Here is a 16,998-nt window from a genome sequence, read left to right on the forward strand (position 1 = left end):
CGTGAGAGCCATCCTAATCACCATATGGTTGATAGGATCAACCAACCCAGGTATGTCAGGAGAGACCTTCATGATCTAGAAGGAGAGGTCCAACGTTACAAGAGAGAACCCCTAGATCAATAAGCATATCAAGCAGGTTTAGCTTCCATACGTAATCAGTCGCAGATGTCACAACTAAAGTATGAATACAGTCCTCCGAGAACATTCTCCATCTATCGCAGCTGAGAAGTGCCAGCTGCCACGGCAAACCAAAATAGTTTTGGTTCAACTACGCACGGGATGGTGCAGCCATCTAAATTCCTATAGGGCAAGGATCGATGACACCGTGCAAATCATCTGTCCAGCATGCGGCACAGGCCCGCACACGGCACTGCACTTTTTTAACTGCCCTGCCAAATCTACTCAATACATAACTCCAGTAACCTTTATGGGTGGTTACTCTAGGTGGTTACTTCTAAAACTGGACATAGACCCAGAGCCAGAATAAACTGAAAATATTGGGACATTTTGTGGCCCATATTTCTGGAAGAAATATTACAATGTGCAACGTTGATAAAAAATCAGTCACTCCCTTCAGAGCTTTCGTGTCCCCCTCTTAGAGACAAAATTTTGAACGTTGTGAACACCCGAAGGAGTGCAACCATAAGGCCCATCTCTGTCGACGAGGTGCAATGTTTGGACTTGATCCGTTGTCGTGGCAGCTGCTCGCGGAAACAGATTTTGTCAAAAGATACTTTGGGTCTTAACTATAATCCCTTTTACTAGGGTTATGCAAACACGTTCACACGTTGGTGAAGTGGTTAGCACGTCCAACTTGCACTCAGACGTTCTGCACTCAAACCCCTGACCAGAATATTAAATTTTTCGGCGGTGGCAAATCCCATCAGCGTAATGTTGGCTTACATTTCCTAGGTATTTCAGCCATGCAAAACTTCTCAACTTTCGGACTCGGCCATAAAAAGTAGGTCCCATACCATTGAGTCAATATGAATCGGTGTGCACTCATTGGTATGAGAGAAGTCTCCCATGTCCCATCGGGGATTTGGTGGGAACATATGCTCTCGTAAGTATGTATCCAAACACACCACATTATATAAGACCTAAACATTCACCAAATGTTGTTTAAATTTTCATATTTTCTCAAAACCATTTATACATGCCCTATTCTTACTTTACATCTACAAAAATTCGTTTAACAAAAAACTGATATTAAAACAATTATTTTGTTCATAACCACCCAAAAACAAATTCTTACATGGCGTTGAGTCTGGTTATAGACGAAATTTGATATTGACTGGTCTACTGACCAGACAAGTGCCAGTCAGTCAATAGAAATCAAATCTGTTGATTTTAATCACTCGATTTCACCGTAAGCATCCATTGCAGATTGCTGTTGGTTCATTGACTGACCATCGCCAGCTTTGCTTCTTCTTAAAGTGCGAATTAAATTGGCTGTGTTGGAGGATAAAAATGGTGGAGAAAATCAACTGAAAATAGAGGGGGAACACACACAACTCTCGCACTAAGGACTTCTGTTAGCGGCATATTGTTGGATTATTCCAAATAATGACTGTGGTTCACAGATAGCCTTCAAATACTATCTGCGAACAAATGAAGTGTAAATAATGTTATTGAAGGCAATTCATTTTCATTGAATTTGGGTAATTTATTCAAATTGGTGTGATTAGATTTGAAAGAGGAGATTGCTACTACTTCGTGATATTGATATACATACTTATATTTTGTGCGGGTGTCGTTGGCAAATAAACAAGGGCAAGTAGTGAAAGAGAAAATTTAATATAAAATATGATGTTGTTCATATATATGAAAGCGACAACTTTAAAACAAGTGAGCAAAGGTTACAGTCGGGACGGGCCGTGATACCCTACACCACTACCCCTGTGCATAAGCTTTTTACTGGTAAACATTTTTTAAGGCACATTGTCAGACCTTCATCAAACCTAATATGCGTCTTCCTCTCTGGGACCCCCATTAGCTACCCTGAGTATTATCCGGACATCACCAATATTAGTAGTCTTCTTCTCCTTCGGGACTCCCCACTAACCACCAAAATTTCGTGACGATCCGATCAAAATTGCGACCAGTAGCGTGATTACGAAAAAAAAAAAAATAGAAAAATGGGATGCATTACTGACTGTTGCGATATCTCCGTTGCTTGTTCACCTACTTTTGGAAGGTTCCCAACCAAACCTGTGATATTCGTCATTACAACTAAAATGAAAGGTTGGGTTGGATAAGCAACTATTGCGATATCTCCGTTGTTTGACCACCTACCACAATTTATCGTTATAAAGGTGATATTTTCTACTTTCATTTACAGGTTTTAGTTGGAATACCCATTATAGAAGCTGAGATATTCGCTTTGGAAAAATACGTTGACTTTTTCCCTAAATAAATTTTTTGCCCATTCCGACCCCTAAATTATTTCCGACCATCACCAAAATCAATAGGCTTCTTCCCCTCTGGGACCCTCATTAACACCCACAATTTCGTGACAATCCGATTAAAATTACGACCTGTAACGTGATTTCCTAAAAAATGGAAAAATGGGATGTATTACAGACTATTGCAATATCTCCGTTATTTGGCCACCTACGCCAACGTAATTTGCATCATTGTAAAGAAGGGATATTCTACTTTCACAGCCAGGCTTTGTTTTTGGAAAATCCCCAACAAAATCTGTGTTATTCGTCATTATAATTAAAATCGAAAAAATTAAAAGTTGGGTTTTATTTGCGACTATTGCGATATCTTTGTTGTTTGACCACCTACGATATAAACCAGCATCGTTAGAAAGGTGGTATTTTCTACTTTCATTGTCAGGTCTTTCTTTTGGTATACCCTTTATAGAAGCTGAGATATACGGTTTAGAAAAAATCGTTGTTTTTTGCCCATTCCGACCCCGAAATATTATCCGACCATCACTAAAATCAATAGGCTTCTTCCCCTCCGGGACCCCCATCAACGCCCAAAATTTGGTGACGATCCGATCAAAATTGCGATATATAGCGTGATTACAAGGTCTAGATGGACAAACGGACGGACAATCATAGCCAGATCGACTCAGCCCGTCGAGACATTCATTTTGGTATATATAATATGGGTCTACAACCATTATTTCGATGCGTTACAAACTTTTTGGCCAAAACCAACTTATAATACCCTCCGCACATAGTGGTGTAGGGTATAAATATGAGAGACTCAACGAATACCTAATAGAGGTGCAAAAGATTTGTGAAGGTTGGTTTCCCCTAGAAAAGCATTTACATTGTTATTGTCATGATCACCACAACTATTTCAACTTGATCGGAGAAGTGGGCTTACACACTGGATTAAAGCGCAAAATGTTGAACAGAGTAGGTAAACGAAAGGATGGACTTACATAGTTTATCTTGGAACTGGATCTTATTTTGAGAGCCATTCTTTTCAATAGTTACCGTGGTAATAAACATTTCTATGTGGTCACTAGAGTTGTGCCAAATGATCTATATGGAACTATCTAGTTCACTACGCAGTTCCAATGGCCCACATCAATTGTATGAACCAAACTGTGTATACGTAATATCACACTTTAAATTTTATTACGTTACTCATACGTGTTGGAAGAAGAACCATGAAGTAGGAACTAGACCAACCAGGATTTTTAGAGCTTTTGGGTCAATATCTCAGAATCACAGGAATTGCTTCAATGAAAAATTCACAACGATCCTCGAACAGCCCTTAAACTGTACGATATGGTCCATCTTCGAACTGGACTTAAATTAGAGAAAAATATCTAAATGTGGCTGACTTCCGTATCGTCAGTTGCTTTACAAATGACTGAAAATCTGCCAAGTATTATGTTTCTTAGCGCCGTTGTAGTTAACAACTGCGAAGCTACGTGTTTCAAAACGTCAAAATACGCAGGTAAAAAGCAAACATGTATCATTTTAGTTTCTGATACATTTAGTTGTGTGTTTCGAGAAACAATGTATGAGCAATTGACGATACGGAAGTCAGCCTGTGTAAAGGTTAGACCAATACTACTTTCGTTTTTTGAGCTTTTGGACCATTATGTGAGGAAGCATGGACTTGCCACCGAAAAACATTATATTGCTGTAAATAGAGCCATAACGAGTACCTTCGGTAAACATTCCAAATCGATCCTAGACTTATGCTTTAAATTGCAATTAAACCAAAATGTTTAAACTCTGTGAGGGAGGCACTCAAAGATGTGGTTGTAGACCTTTTAGGAAGTTTGGAAGAAATTTTACGTTTCATAAGTAATGGTGCTCACCAGTTGTTCTTATAGCGACGCAATTATGTTTTTTCGTATATCATTCAGTTATCTCGTTGTGGTTCCTTTGAGTCCAGATTCATAAATTCTGCAGACTGACTGCCTGCGTCCATAAAAAATTAGAAATCAGGTGAATGGGTTTAGCTGGACCGTTAAACAAGTTCATCATGTCGTGCGAACCCTATCCACATGCAGGATATGTGTTGAGTATCGTCCTATATATTCGTGTCCAATACGAATTGAATGGTGTTTGTCTTTGCAGCCGGCGTTCTTCTGCTGAGATGGATGGGGTGGTCTCCGAGTACGGCATTCACATTATACCCTTGAATTGCCAGTGCAACTGCATCAGTATGATAGCTATCCAAGCCTGCCGGATAGGCTCGTTGATCTAAAGGAGAACCTCTAGACCTTTTAGACCCATCACTCCCTAAATCATGAAGATCTCTTCTGACCTGCCTGGGTGGAGAAGCATGTCCACTAGATTGTGGCAGGGATGTTCACGACAATAACACCAAGTAGGTACTGCGCCGACAACAACTTGTTGTGCTCATGCACCAGTCAAATCTTTGCCTCTCATGAAAATCATCCACTGGTGTCATGACCTTTGTAGCCCTCAGAGCGGCATTTTAACAGGTTTGAATATTCTTCCACTGCGTAGTGCTAACATTTGCATACCTCACTGGCTCTGCATAGCTATCAATACACCGACTTCTAGCTTTATAAGGTCAACAAGGATTCTTGTCAACGACTTGAGGTCTTGTGGCAAATAACTATGGCTTGCGCTAGCGGCTTAAACATGCTACAGAACATTACACCCAATATCTTGAGACACCATCCACCAATATGTTTCGGGCATGCCAGTATCGCAAGTAGATTTAGCGGCGGATATAGTCATATTCCTCAGATGGAAGAACTGTAGATATGTAACCTATCACAAGATCGCACACATCTTTTTTATGAATTACGCAAATGATTGGTTTGTGGTTGATTATCCAACGTTTAAAACACGGTTGGAGGGAAATCTTCTTTATGTCCTCGGACTGCTTGACAAGGTATAGAAGACCTTATATAGGTCTAGAGCCACTATGAGCCGGCCTGTTCTATTTCAGTCCTCGACTGATATGTGTAATGCTGTTATGGCATTGTGCATTTTCTTGGAGCACCTGCTAAACAGGTTCTCATCTCGGGGGGAGAGTAGTACATTGAGGATCTAATGGCACCCTTGCCTGGATGCAGTAGCGAAACCATCCTGCAACTTTCTAGTATGGGTGGCTAACGTTTAGGACACTTGTAAAATCCTCAACCGGGTTTAACCAGTTGCTTAAGCTTTACCGTTAAAATTCCGTGGGACCAACGCTTTGGATGATTTCGCGTGATACTCCCTCGGCTGAGAGGGTCCTTATACAGCATAGGGCACTGTTCTTCACTTCATCACTCTCGGGGTGCTCTATAAATTACAGGTCGAAATAACAACCGTTCTGTCAGCCAGATTCATTAAACCGGTATCATTAAAAATCCTGTACCGATGTTGCATTGCTTCAGGTAGTCTAACCACTTTTTTCGCTTATGCTCGCATACTAACCTATTGACTTCATAGTAAATTTACTAGCTTCTTGGTGTTCAGGTTCGTACGACGAAGCTCATCACGATCATTTACTAGTCTCGTCGCCTTTGTTGGGAAATTTGGTTTCGTTTCCGGTATACGACCAGCAGATAATGTCCCAGAAAATTCTCTCAGCTACCCAAAGATGTGAGGGAATTGGCAGACCGGGTGTCTTGCCAGCTGTGGCAATATCCCCTTCCCGTAGGAGCGTCTTCGTCTACCATAGAAAATGTGGAGCTATCAATTTGCTCGGCCAGCGCTATGAGCATTGCAGTCCTCTAGCACCGGATAGATGGTTATTGTCCTTCAAAGGCAAACTACTCCCACCTTTTACAGCTAACCCCACACATTCCATGTATGGGTCACTACACCTTTTTCACATGTAATTCGAAACATTCCAGTTGTAATTCGTAACATTTCACTTGTAATTCGATTATTCTATTTGTAATTCGTAACATATTATTTGTAATTCGAGAATTCCATTTGTAATTCGAATTATTCCATTTGTAATTCGAATTATTCTATTTGTAATTCGAATTATTCCATTTGAAATTCGAATTACTCCATTTGAAATTCGAATTATCCATCCATTTGTAATTCGAATTATTCTATTTGTAATTTCAATTGGAATAATTCGAATTACAAATGGAATAATTCGAATTACAAATAAAACAATTCGAATTACAAATAAAATAATTCAAATTACAAATAGAATAATTCGAATTACAAATAGAATAATTCGAATTTCAAATGGAATAATTCGAATTACAATTGGAATAATTCGAATTTCAAATGGAATAATTCGAAGTACAAATGGAATAATTCGAATTACAAATGGAATAATTCGAATAACAAATAGAATAATTCGAAGTACAATTGAAATGTTTCGAATTACAAATAAAATATTACGAATTACAAATGGAATTCTCGAATTACAACTAAAATGATTCGAATTACATCTGAAAAAGGTGTAGAGTCAAGCTCAAGCGAGATAGATCTGTACTGGAAGCGAGATAGGTCTGTATAAGGAAGACTTTTTTTGTGGAAATCGGACTTACGATGTGTGCTGGCTTTAAACATTTTCAATCTAACTCAATGCCTCTACCTCTCAGCTTGGTAACATAAATTTGATTTTCCAAAAACATATTAAATTCCGCTCAATTAATTAGATGGTCTACAAAAAAACAAACGAACATTTATCAACGTTTTACCGTGCAAGTTTCTCCTTTTTTCACTACACTTTAGCGTGCATTTGTTTAGCAAAAACACTTAAACGACAACAGGTCCTCGTAATTTAATGTGCTATTGTTAAGCTAAATAATAAAGAACAGATACCTATTAAGAAGAGTGCATTAATTAATTCGTTTAATTGGAATGCTACCATTGTCGCTGTTCTTTGCATCTGTTTCGCCTTGTCATTCTCTTCGTAGGGGGCTAAATCTACCATCCACTACTGCTGCTGCCGGCCATTCGTTAAGTTTGTGAACAAATTCAAATGTGTAGAAAGAAAGATACGAGAAGGAAACTGCAACGAATAATCTCCATTCAAATCTTAGATATGCAACAAAGCGTCACTCTGACAATCCAAAGAATTTCACACCTGTGAGAATTTAACAGAGAGCGACAGGACAACTTAATTACATTACATTTTAATAAATACAATTGTTGGCTTGGCAGCTAGCCTCTCAGGCTAACACAGCTGACACAGGTCCTTCAACAAACACAGCACACACACCCCAGCCGACAGGCAAAGTGGGTAAATGGACCAATGGCTAGTGTGTTCCTCAAAATGTACACGGTGATTATAAGACAAATGCCAAGAGATAGTAAAACGGGGGGAGGGGACATTGTATATCATCAACATACCTGTCATATTCTCGATTATCCTCGTCACATCGGGCATCCTGCAACTCTCGCCAACTTTTGCCATGGCGACATGTTGTGACCAAAATAATATCACGGCCATTATGCAAATGGAAGAGGGAATTACGTGTCTCAGAGCCAATGCCGTGCACGTACCTGAAATTTACAAGAAAAGACAGACACACACAAATACATGAAAAGACAATAAGTATAAGAAGCAGAAGAAGAGGAAGATTAAGGCTAAGATAAAACGTAATCAAATTAAAAACTTGTAAAAAAACAAAAGACTGACGACACACCAACACAAAAAGGTGTTAAAATGCAACAAAACATGCCATCCAAGGATTCCAAAACAGAAATAAAAAACGTTTCCAAAATGGAAAAGGTGGGCCGTTGCCATTCGTCCGTACCCACAAAACAAATGTCAAGTCGAAGAATATTCCTCGTTGTAGAATTTTAAGCGAATTAGCTGTGACAAAAAACCATTAATTGGCCAGCGCCTAAGTGGCCCGTTAACAGTTTTATTTGGTTAACATCTAAATAAGCGTTGGAGCGGTCCCAAGGAATTCATGAAACAGAGTATTTTTTCGTATTTTGTTTTTTAATTATATTAAATGATTTTGTTCTTTCATTCTTTTTCAGCAGATGTCAATCCAATTTGAGGAAATATTTCATTTAAAGCAATTTAGTTTTGTATATTTGTTGGAATGAAATTCTAACAACAGAAGAAGTCTTCGTGGGCAACAAGAATAATTCATTAAATGTGAATATTTGAAAATGGGTTAAGCTACGTTTACACGGTGTATATAAACTAACTATCATATTGTGAACATACTCTAGTAAAATACATCTGGTGCTCTCTCTCTCAAGAGCTTGATGTTTGTTAAACTTATATGGACCACATTCTAATAAGGATAAAATGCTTAATATTTTGAAGTTAAATGTTCTCTACCAAGTAAATATTTAGGAGCCAAATGGACCGAATGACCTTTTACAAAGTAATATTAACAAGCTACTTTCTGGATTAATTTTCGTAGCTCAGTGTGAAGTGTGTGTGGCTACGAATCAGAAGTTCCGATGTTCAAATCCAGCAGAGAGCAATATAATAATATGGAGTTTATTGAAATTGTTTTTATCTTATTTTTTCGACTTCTAGTGGCCATAGCATAAGTCTCTATGATTTGTAAATAGTCACTACTACCAAAAAATTCTACAAAAACCAGTTATTTGGTAATGGGATATTTTCTGGGTAGGGATGTTGGCGCCTTCCGTTCATCTACGGCAATCTTAACATTTCAAAAGTTTTTGCTCATATAAGAAAGACGTTATTAAACTCCGCTTTTATCTAGCTAATCACATCTGAAATGCCTGATGATTGTTATTGCTTGGATGTGTTGGACTTCCCTAGATACTACTTTTTCAATAAAAACTCCTCCGCAACAAACTCTGCGAAAATCGTAGATTTTATGATTCGAAGAAACGACATGGTCGCCACGATCCAGGAAGCAAATCTCAAAGTAATCTGCAGTTTGCAAAGTTGCAATGGTTGCAACGTTTTGCGTAAGGAGTAGAAGGACTTGTCTTCCCTACACACTAATCTGTCCAGTACAGACATATCTCACTTGATCTTGACTAGTGACCCATACATGGACTGTATGGGGATAGCAGGAAATTGTGGGTTTGCCGAGAGAGAGTTACTGAATGTCTGCACACCACCAATGAATAGCTGTGTCCTGCGTTATATGCCCGACGTTAGTTCGCTTTTGGAGGGCAATAACAGTCTGGTGCTAGCGGATTTCAGTGCTCATCCTGAGTTTTGGCATTCCGTCCTAGGCAATCAGCAGAGGGGTATAGCGTCGACCAAAAAAAATGAGTATAAGAGGAGATTGCTACAGCTCACCAGATATCACCATTGTCACAATCGCTCTGATAAATGACGTGTCCCATCGTTTGCCTTGGCTCAGACCACCTTCCTATCTTCGTCTTCGTTAACAGACCACCCGATTTCAAAACCTATGACTGCCGTACGTTCCTTCCTATCATCGTCTTCGTTAACAGACCACCCTATTTCAAAACCTCTGACCGGCGTACTTTCCTGAACCATGGAAAAGATAATTGGCAAAATGGTTCAGAGAAATAACCAATCACCGCTTGAAAGAGCTGCTTATTCCCTCAAATCATCGGGTAGCTGAGAGAATTTTCCGGGACAGCATCACTGCCGCTTACTGTAATCTGCTGTTGGAATACCCGAAATCCGAACAATCTACCCAGCAGAAGTAACGAAACGATGTGATGCGCTACGTCGTAAAATAAATAAATAGAAAACTTAATCTAGAAGTCAACAGGCTAGCAGGAGACAAGAAGCGGCTAGGCACCCGAAGGCATTGCAACATTGCAGAGGATTGACTAAATTGTGGACGACAGTTAAATCACTCTCGAATCCGGGAAAGAATGATGATAGAACGGCTGTTACTTTCAACGGCTAGACAATGACAGATCCAAAGAGGTGCGCGTGTTCTTTCAACCGACAATTTGTAGAGTGATAGGGTCCTCTCAGCCGATGGTACTTCCCACCACAATTTACGATGGGCGACGTTCCAGATATCACCCGAAATACGAAATCAACGAAAACTCTGGGCGCAAAGGGAATGTCAATGGTAATGCTTAAGCAATTGGGTGCACTCGCAGTTGAGTATTTGACAAGTTTCTTCAAACTATCGTTAGCCACCCATATTGTACCTGAAGCCTGGAAAGTTGGCGGGTCCCACTACTATAGCCAACCAAATATGCCAGCAGAGGCGCATTGCAGAGACCGATTCCGCTCATGTCGCCAGTAGTGAAGATTCTGGAGGGTGAGAAAAAGTTTTCCAGTTGCCAAAAATTAGAATAGAGTCCGGCATTACACACCATATCCCACATATCAGTCGAGGACGGAACCAGAACAGGCCATGCGGTCGAACAGTAATTGTGGCTCTTGATCTATCGAAGGCTTTCGATACCATCAACCAGTCTAAGGCCCGTATAGTAAACCATGGAGTTCCCCAAGGCGGATTATATATACGGAATTGTTTAACATCTACCTTTCGGAAATTTCACACCGTCCAGACAGTATAGAGGTAGTAACTTGAATGACTTAAATGGGACTCCCTCTGAACATATTGGTCGATGATATTCTGATTAAGACTACTAACTACCCCAACTTTCGACACCATGTTTAAGTCTTTCACGCAAGCCACAGCTATTTTCGTCAAAATCAGAAATAGGAACAAGGTCCTAAAGTCGATGGACGCAGCACTTGTGGTGCTGACAAATAAGCTTTCTTGACTTCTTATAAAGCTATGCGGTCGGAGCCAATGTGGTCTGCAAATGTTAGCGCTACGTAGTGATAGAATATTCTATCCTGCCAGAATGCCACACTGAGAACTGCAAAGGGTGCCTCTTCATGACACCAGTGGACCACCAATGTGAGGAGACGAAAATTTTAAAGGTGCAGCAACGCAACAAGTTGTCATTGACGCAGTACCTGCTTGGGTGTTATTGCCGTGAGCATTCTTGCCAAAATATAGTGGAGAGGTTTCGTCCTCCCAGGCACGCCAGGAGAGATCTTCATGATCCAGAGAAATAGCTCCAAAGAGCTAAACCCACTCGCCTGTCTGCTGATTCTTTATGGACGCAGACAGAATCTGGACACAGAGGAAACAGAACCAGTTAACTGAAGACGATATACCAACTAACATATTTGCGTTGCTACAACAACAACCAAATGGACCTTGAGCGGTATTCAATACTAAGCGCTTTAACCTCCATTTTAAAAGCCATTTCTAGTTTGTTAATATAAAAATCAGCATTTAACAATAATTTATTTTTATGCTTCAAATATAATTCTCAAAATAAATAAAATTAAGTACATATTAAACTCCAATGTTTTAACGAACCGACGACCACCTTTGATTTACATAAATTTAATAACATTCCGTAACCTGCCAGAATTTAATGCAATTAAGTTTACGATTAATTACAGTACTTTTCGGGGAATACACCTTTTTCCATAATTATAATTTGCAAAAATAATCGACTTGTCAAAGGAAATTTCACACACACACAAAACTGAATGGGTGTGCACGCACACCCACAAAATCCGGGAGGAGGAACTCATAGCAACTCATAATTGATGTGTCAATGAGTGAGCGGAGTGACTGTGAAATTGACGCATAAATAAAATTTTAACAGGCAGGGAGGAGGAAGAAGCTGGATACAGAGATAGAGAAAGAATCAAAAGTTTTAAACAAACACTTTCTGTTTTCGAAAAAAAATAACACTGAACAAACTTTTAATGAAAATCTCATTTGTTTACATTTGGAGATAAAACTACTGAAGAGCTGAACAGCAGTATGGGGCTGAACTAAACTGCAGCTGAACGACGGAACGAACATATGCAGCGTTTTAATAATTCAAAACCCAAAAGTTTTCATTTTGAATGAAATGTGACAAACTTATGGGAAAATAATAACAATTAGAGAGTGTTTGAAAAGTAGGTGGTGGTGGTTGTATGCCATTGTTGGTGTTGTTTGGTGTTTGTCGGATGAAGGGCTTATGCGAGACAAAATTATTATCCACAAAGAAAACAAAACTGTTGACAAGTTTTAATAATTTTTGACACAGAAAATTGTTTTTTAGGTGACAATTAAAATTCACAAACCTGGAAACACCTTTGACAATTTTTTAATTGTGGGTCTGGGATTTGAGCATTTTTTATTTAAAAAAAAAACAAAAACTCCAACACTTGAGCAATTTGGCTCAAAAACTATCTGTAAGTTTCCAACTATTTTATTTTTGAACACACGCATACACACAGATACAAACAACTCTTTTGTCTATTCCAGTGTTTATGAGTTTACAAGAAAGCTACTTCTTGCAACCTAACCTTCACCTTGTACCACTTAATGTTTCAATTGGTTGAGAGAGCTGCCTGCATCAGCCACAGAACAACAAGAGCCTTAAAATCCAAGCCACAAAACTAAGCAGTGATGAGTACAAAATAATCCTCAAACGTTGTCTAAGCCGATTAACATAGGTCGACATAAAAACGACTCATTTAGCACAACTGCACACACACACACGAACAAATTCACTCGTATATATAGTACACTCGAATTTATGTGTTATTCTAGAGCACAGTAGTTAGCTTAATCGTTTCATCGTGAGATTCGTCTGACAATGACATGAACTAAATATGATAACTACTAGGGGAATTACAATGAAGGGAAATAAGTAAAACATGAGGTACACCTTGTATGAACGGTGTCTCCGTGGTGCAATAGTACGTATACCCGCCTTGCACGCTGAAGGTCGTGGATTGGATTCCCCGGCCAGGCAACATCAAACATTTTCAACGGTGGCTAATTACCCCTCAGTAATGTTTCCTGGTTATATTAGCTATGTAAAACTTCTCTATTCGAAGTAGGTCGGTCTATAACACACATTTTGGGGGCCCGGTAACATTTAAGTAATAACAAAACAAGGGAACTGATGAGTGGCGCCCGAGCAGGAACCTGAGACTATACACGACTAAAAGTTTTTTGTGAGAGTTATATCCGCTTCTAGGCAAAGGGCTGAGAAGGACTTGTCAGCCTATCTTGAGGAATTCGACCCCACAGTTGAGGACGTTTTGCTCAATTTTTGCAAGAAGAGCATTACCCGGAATTACTCGAGAAGATTCCTGAGTTTCAAAAGCAGCACGAGAGGGTATCGACGAGTCAGTAGGAAAAATTTCAGTCAGTCTTCAAGGAGGCCAATAGTTACAAGTGCGCGAATTTTAAACGAACAGAGGTAATCAAGTGGGGTAATTGCAAGATAACAAGAAGATGCAGAGTGGTGCTAAATAATTCCTAGACTGTAACTTTTCCAAGCACTTGAGGTATTCGCAATCCTTGGGTTACTCGTGCTCCAGCCCTGTATAGCCCAGTCAAAATAGACATGCGTACAAGGGGGAAATTAATGAAAAATTACTGTTCTCGAGTCCCAAAATTTGACCTTTGACCACAATAACTTTTTTGCACACATGGGATCGATGGGGACTTTTAGGATGTTGCTTCTAATGGCTAAACCTTGCTTTGTGGGAAATTTTGCTATTTCAATGTCTATTTTGACTGGGCTATTGAGTTGTTCGGAAAATTTGGGTTGCTCGTGTTCCAGCCCTTGAGTTGTTCACAATCCTTGGGTTTCTCGCGACCAAGTCCTTGAAACGTTAATTAGCTCTTGAGGTTTTTGTAATCCTTGGACTCCTCGCACCCTGGCCTTTGACAAACATCGTTTCTTAACCCTGTTGCCCCCGACACCTAGAAGGGCTTTTGGGCTAATTTAATGAGGTCACCCCGGAAGACATAGCCAGAACACCGAGAAATACCGTGAAGACCACCTAGCAGTTCTTGGTCTTTTGGGTGAACGTAACCAGGTCGCACCGGTAGAGTAATAAGAAGCTAAATCCCCTGGCGAACTTAATTAGAGCGTCGTTAATGCAGCCGCCAAATTCAAACTCTGATTAAGACATAACACAACAAAAGCTACCTTCCGATTAAAAACCTCTGTGTTCTTAACATCTCGGTCGCATCTCTTTTACAAATTTCTGTGGCTGACTTTATCACCACGAGCTACCCCAGCAACCACAGGGAGCTTGTGTCGATACACTAACACTAAAATATAATGCGGATTTGGTGGTATTTGTTACGACGCTATAATTTTATTGTTCCACAATATGGAATATGTTTTTTAGTGTGATTGTGTGGGTTAGGTCTGGGAAATTAGTGTCATTGCTTATGATACCTACATCACAAACGCCTTAAAATTTATACTGGAAACTTTTAAATCTTAGTTTATTGTTTACGAAAATGCTCTTTACGTATAAAATTAGGGATCTGTTCATAGGCCATTCAGGTCTGCAACTCTTGTTATTGTTTTTTGTAAAGTCATAGTTGCATATATCGCCACATACCAGGTCTGATAAAAAAATAAACGTTATTTTTATCTTTCAAAGTATTTAGTTATAACTGTCTTGTCTCCCTTAGTGTAAACCCTCTCAGATATAATACACTTATGCCAGCGTATTTCGAATCCTCGAAACACTCCTGAAACGCGCTTTTTGGTATAGCCAACAGATCCTGTTTCTATTTTTCTTTCGTAGCAAAATCATTGACGTCTTCAGTTTTGGGAAGAGGAAAAATTCACCGGGGCTAAGTCCGGTAAATAACGGTGGTCAAAGCATGAAACGGGTTTGTTTTTGGTCAATACTTCACACACACGCATCGATGTGTGAGCTGGTGCGTAATCATGGTGCTAAATCCATGATTGTTTTTTCCACAATTCTTTGCGGTTCTGAGGAATTGCTTTGCGCAAAGCGTTTCAGTTGGGATGATTCGCCTTTGGATTCAATGTCATAGGCATACACCCATGATTCGTCACCAGTTATGGCCTTTTTGAGGTAAACTGGATCATCGTTGACGACGTTTAACAGTCCCAATAAATGTCTAGGCGACGTTGTTCTTGAGCAATTATGGAACAATATTCGCTGCCGCTTGTTTCATATCTAAAACATCCGTCAAAATTGCTGGGTATGAACCGAAAGATATGCCAGTTTTATCAGCAATCTCTCTGACAGTGATTCGACGATTATCCAAAATCATTTTCTTCACTGCTTCAATGTTTTCATCGGTTGTTAACGTGCTTGGGCGACCAGGACGAGCATCGTCATTTACATCTTCCCGGTATTCCTTAAACTGGTTATACCACAATTGAAATTGTATTCTGCCACAGTCAACATTTCAAATGTCTTTGCGCATTTTATTTCATTTTTATACCCTCAGCATTTATGCTAACGTGGGTATATACACTAGGGCTAGTGCGGAATATTGTCCTGATGGCGAAAACGTGTATTTTAGCTCGATTATGTGAAAAAAGTTTCCGCACCGACTTCGATTACTAAAGCCATTTTGATATTTTTTCTATATAAAAGTTTAAATTTGCTTAGTTTCCAAAGTTATTTCTAGAAAACAAATACGATTCTCACAGGCAAAGTCATTAAAAACAGTCTGTAACTTTCGCGAATTCGTTGCAAATGGCCACATATTCTCTTGTCGGATAGGTACAATAAATATAAACATAAAATTCGCGAGTTTATAAAGAAAAACAAAAAATCGCAATATTGTCAATGGTGCATTTAATGCTCTGAAATATAGCGATCTGATACCAAATTTGTCCAGGAAGGTTTGATATTGATTTTAAATTAGATTAAAACTATTAATAAGTTATTACGAAAAACGTATATGTCATTATAACAAATAAAATTAAATAATGCATTACTGAACTTCAATGCATTTGGTGCGGAAACTTTTTAGCGATAGAGAAAAAATGACACCATATTTCTTAGTATTTTTTCATGCTCTACACGACTATGCGGTGGTATATTTGATATTTGCAAATATTGCAAAAAAAGTGATAACCCTAATATACACATTCATACGGGCAAAATGTGCCTCATCGAAATAATAGATTTAGACCCCAAGTATGTTTGGACGAAATCCGTTTCAGACAATTTGAAGTCGATTTAGCAATGTCCGTCCTTCGGTTAGGAACTCCTCTCGAATCATTTTGATCTCAAAATAAGATACACTTCCAAAATGGACTATGTCGGTCCATTCCTATAGGTACCTCCTCCCCAAAACTTTTGAGATGTTATCCTAATCCATATCAATTCGGCAAGTTCATACGCTCAAAATTCTGAAGACCCCCCAAATACATACGTTTTTGGGAAAAAGTTGTTTCAATACGCACAAGCTGAGGGTATACCTACATATGTCGGCAAGCCGACTGATACTTTTTTACTTGTTTACACAAAACTTTTTTTTGAATGATAAACCTCGTGATATTTAAAAACTTAGTTCAAGTTTAAGATAAGTCATATTAGTCACTTCTTCGGATACCTCCCACAAAGAGTTCAATATTTATTTGCTAAATTGATGTGCACCAAAAGCTCTCGAAGTAACCTTTTGGGTTCAAACATCGTAGTATCTTTTCCAGAAATATATCAAGTCCGAATACGGACTATATCGGCCCACTTCTATCTATTTGAACTTCTTAGCAGCAGGTTGTCCTCACTGTGCCTATAACGGCGATACATTTATCGTGGAGAAGTCTATACTTCCTGATAAAATGGTCATAAGCTCCTAAAAACGTGAAATTA

The 16,998-nt window shown here is 39.1% G+C and overlaps 1 protein-coding gene across 2 annotated transcripts in view; it reads right to left on the reverse strand.

Annotated features, from left to right (window-relative positions):
- The window catches only part of ttv (exostosin glycosyltransferase 1 ttv), a 415,109-nt gene that overhangs the window by 286,542 nt on the left and 111,569 nt on the right, over positions 1–16,998 (reverse strand). For both annotated transcript variants that reach the window (XM_073955531.1, XM_073955530.1), the window contains exon 3: positions 7,767–7,919. In XM_073955531.1, coding sequence (XP_073811632.1) covers positions 7,767–7,919 — 153 coding nt within the window. The remainder of the gene's footprint in view (positions 1–7,766; positions 7,920–16,998) is intronic.

Source organism: Musca autumnalis, unplaced genomic scaffold, assembly GCF_047663935.1.
Source record: "Musca autumnalis isolate F117 unplaced genomic scaffold, ASM4766393v1 scaffold_5, whole genome shotgun sequence".
NCBI classification, from domain to species: domain Eukaryota; kingdom Metazoa; phylum Arthropoda; class Insecta; order Diptera; family Muscidae; genus Musca; species Musca autumnalis.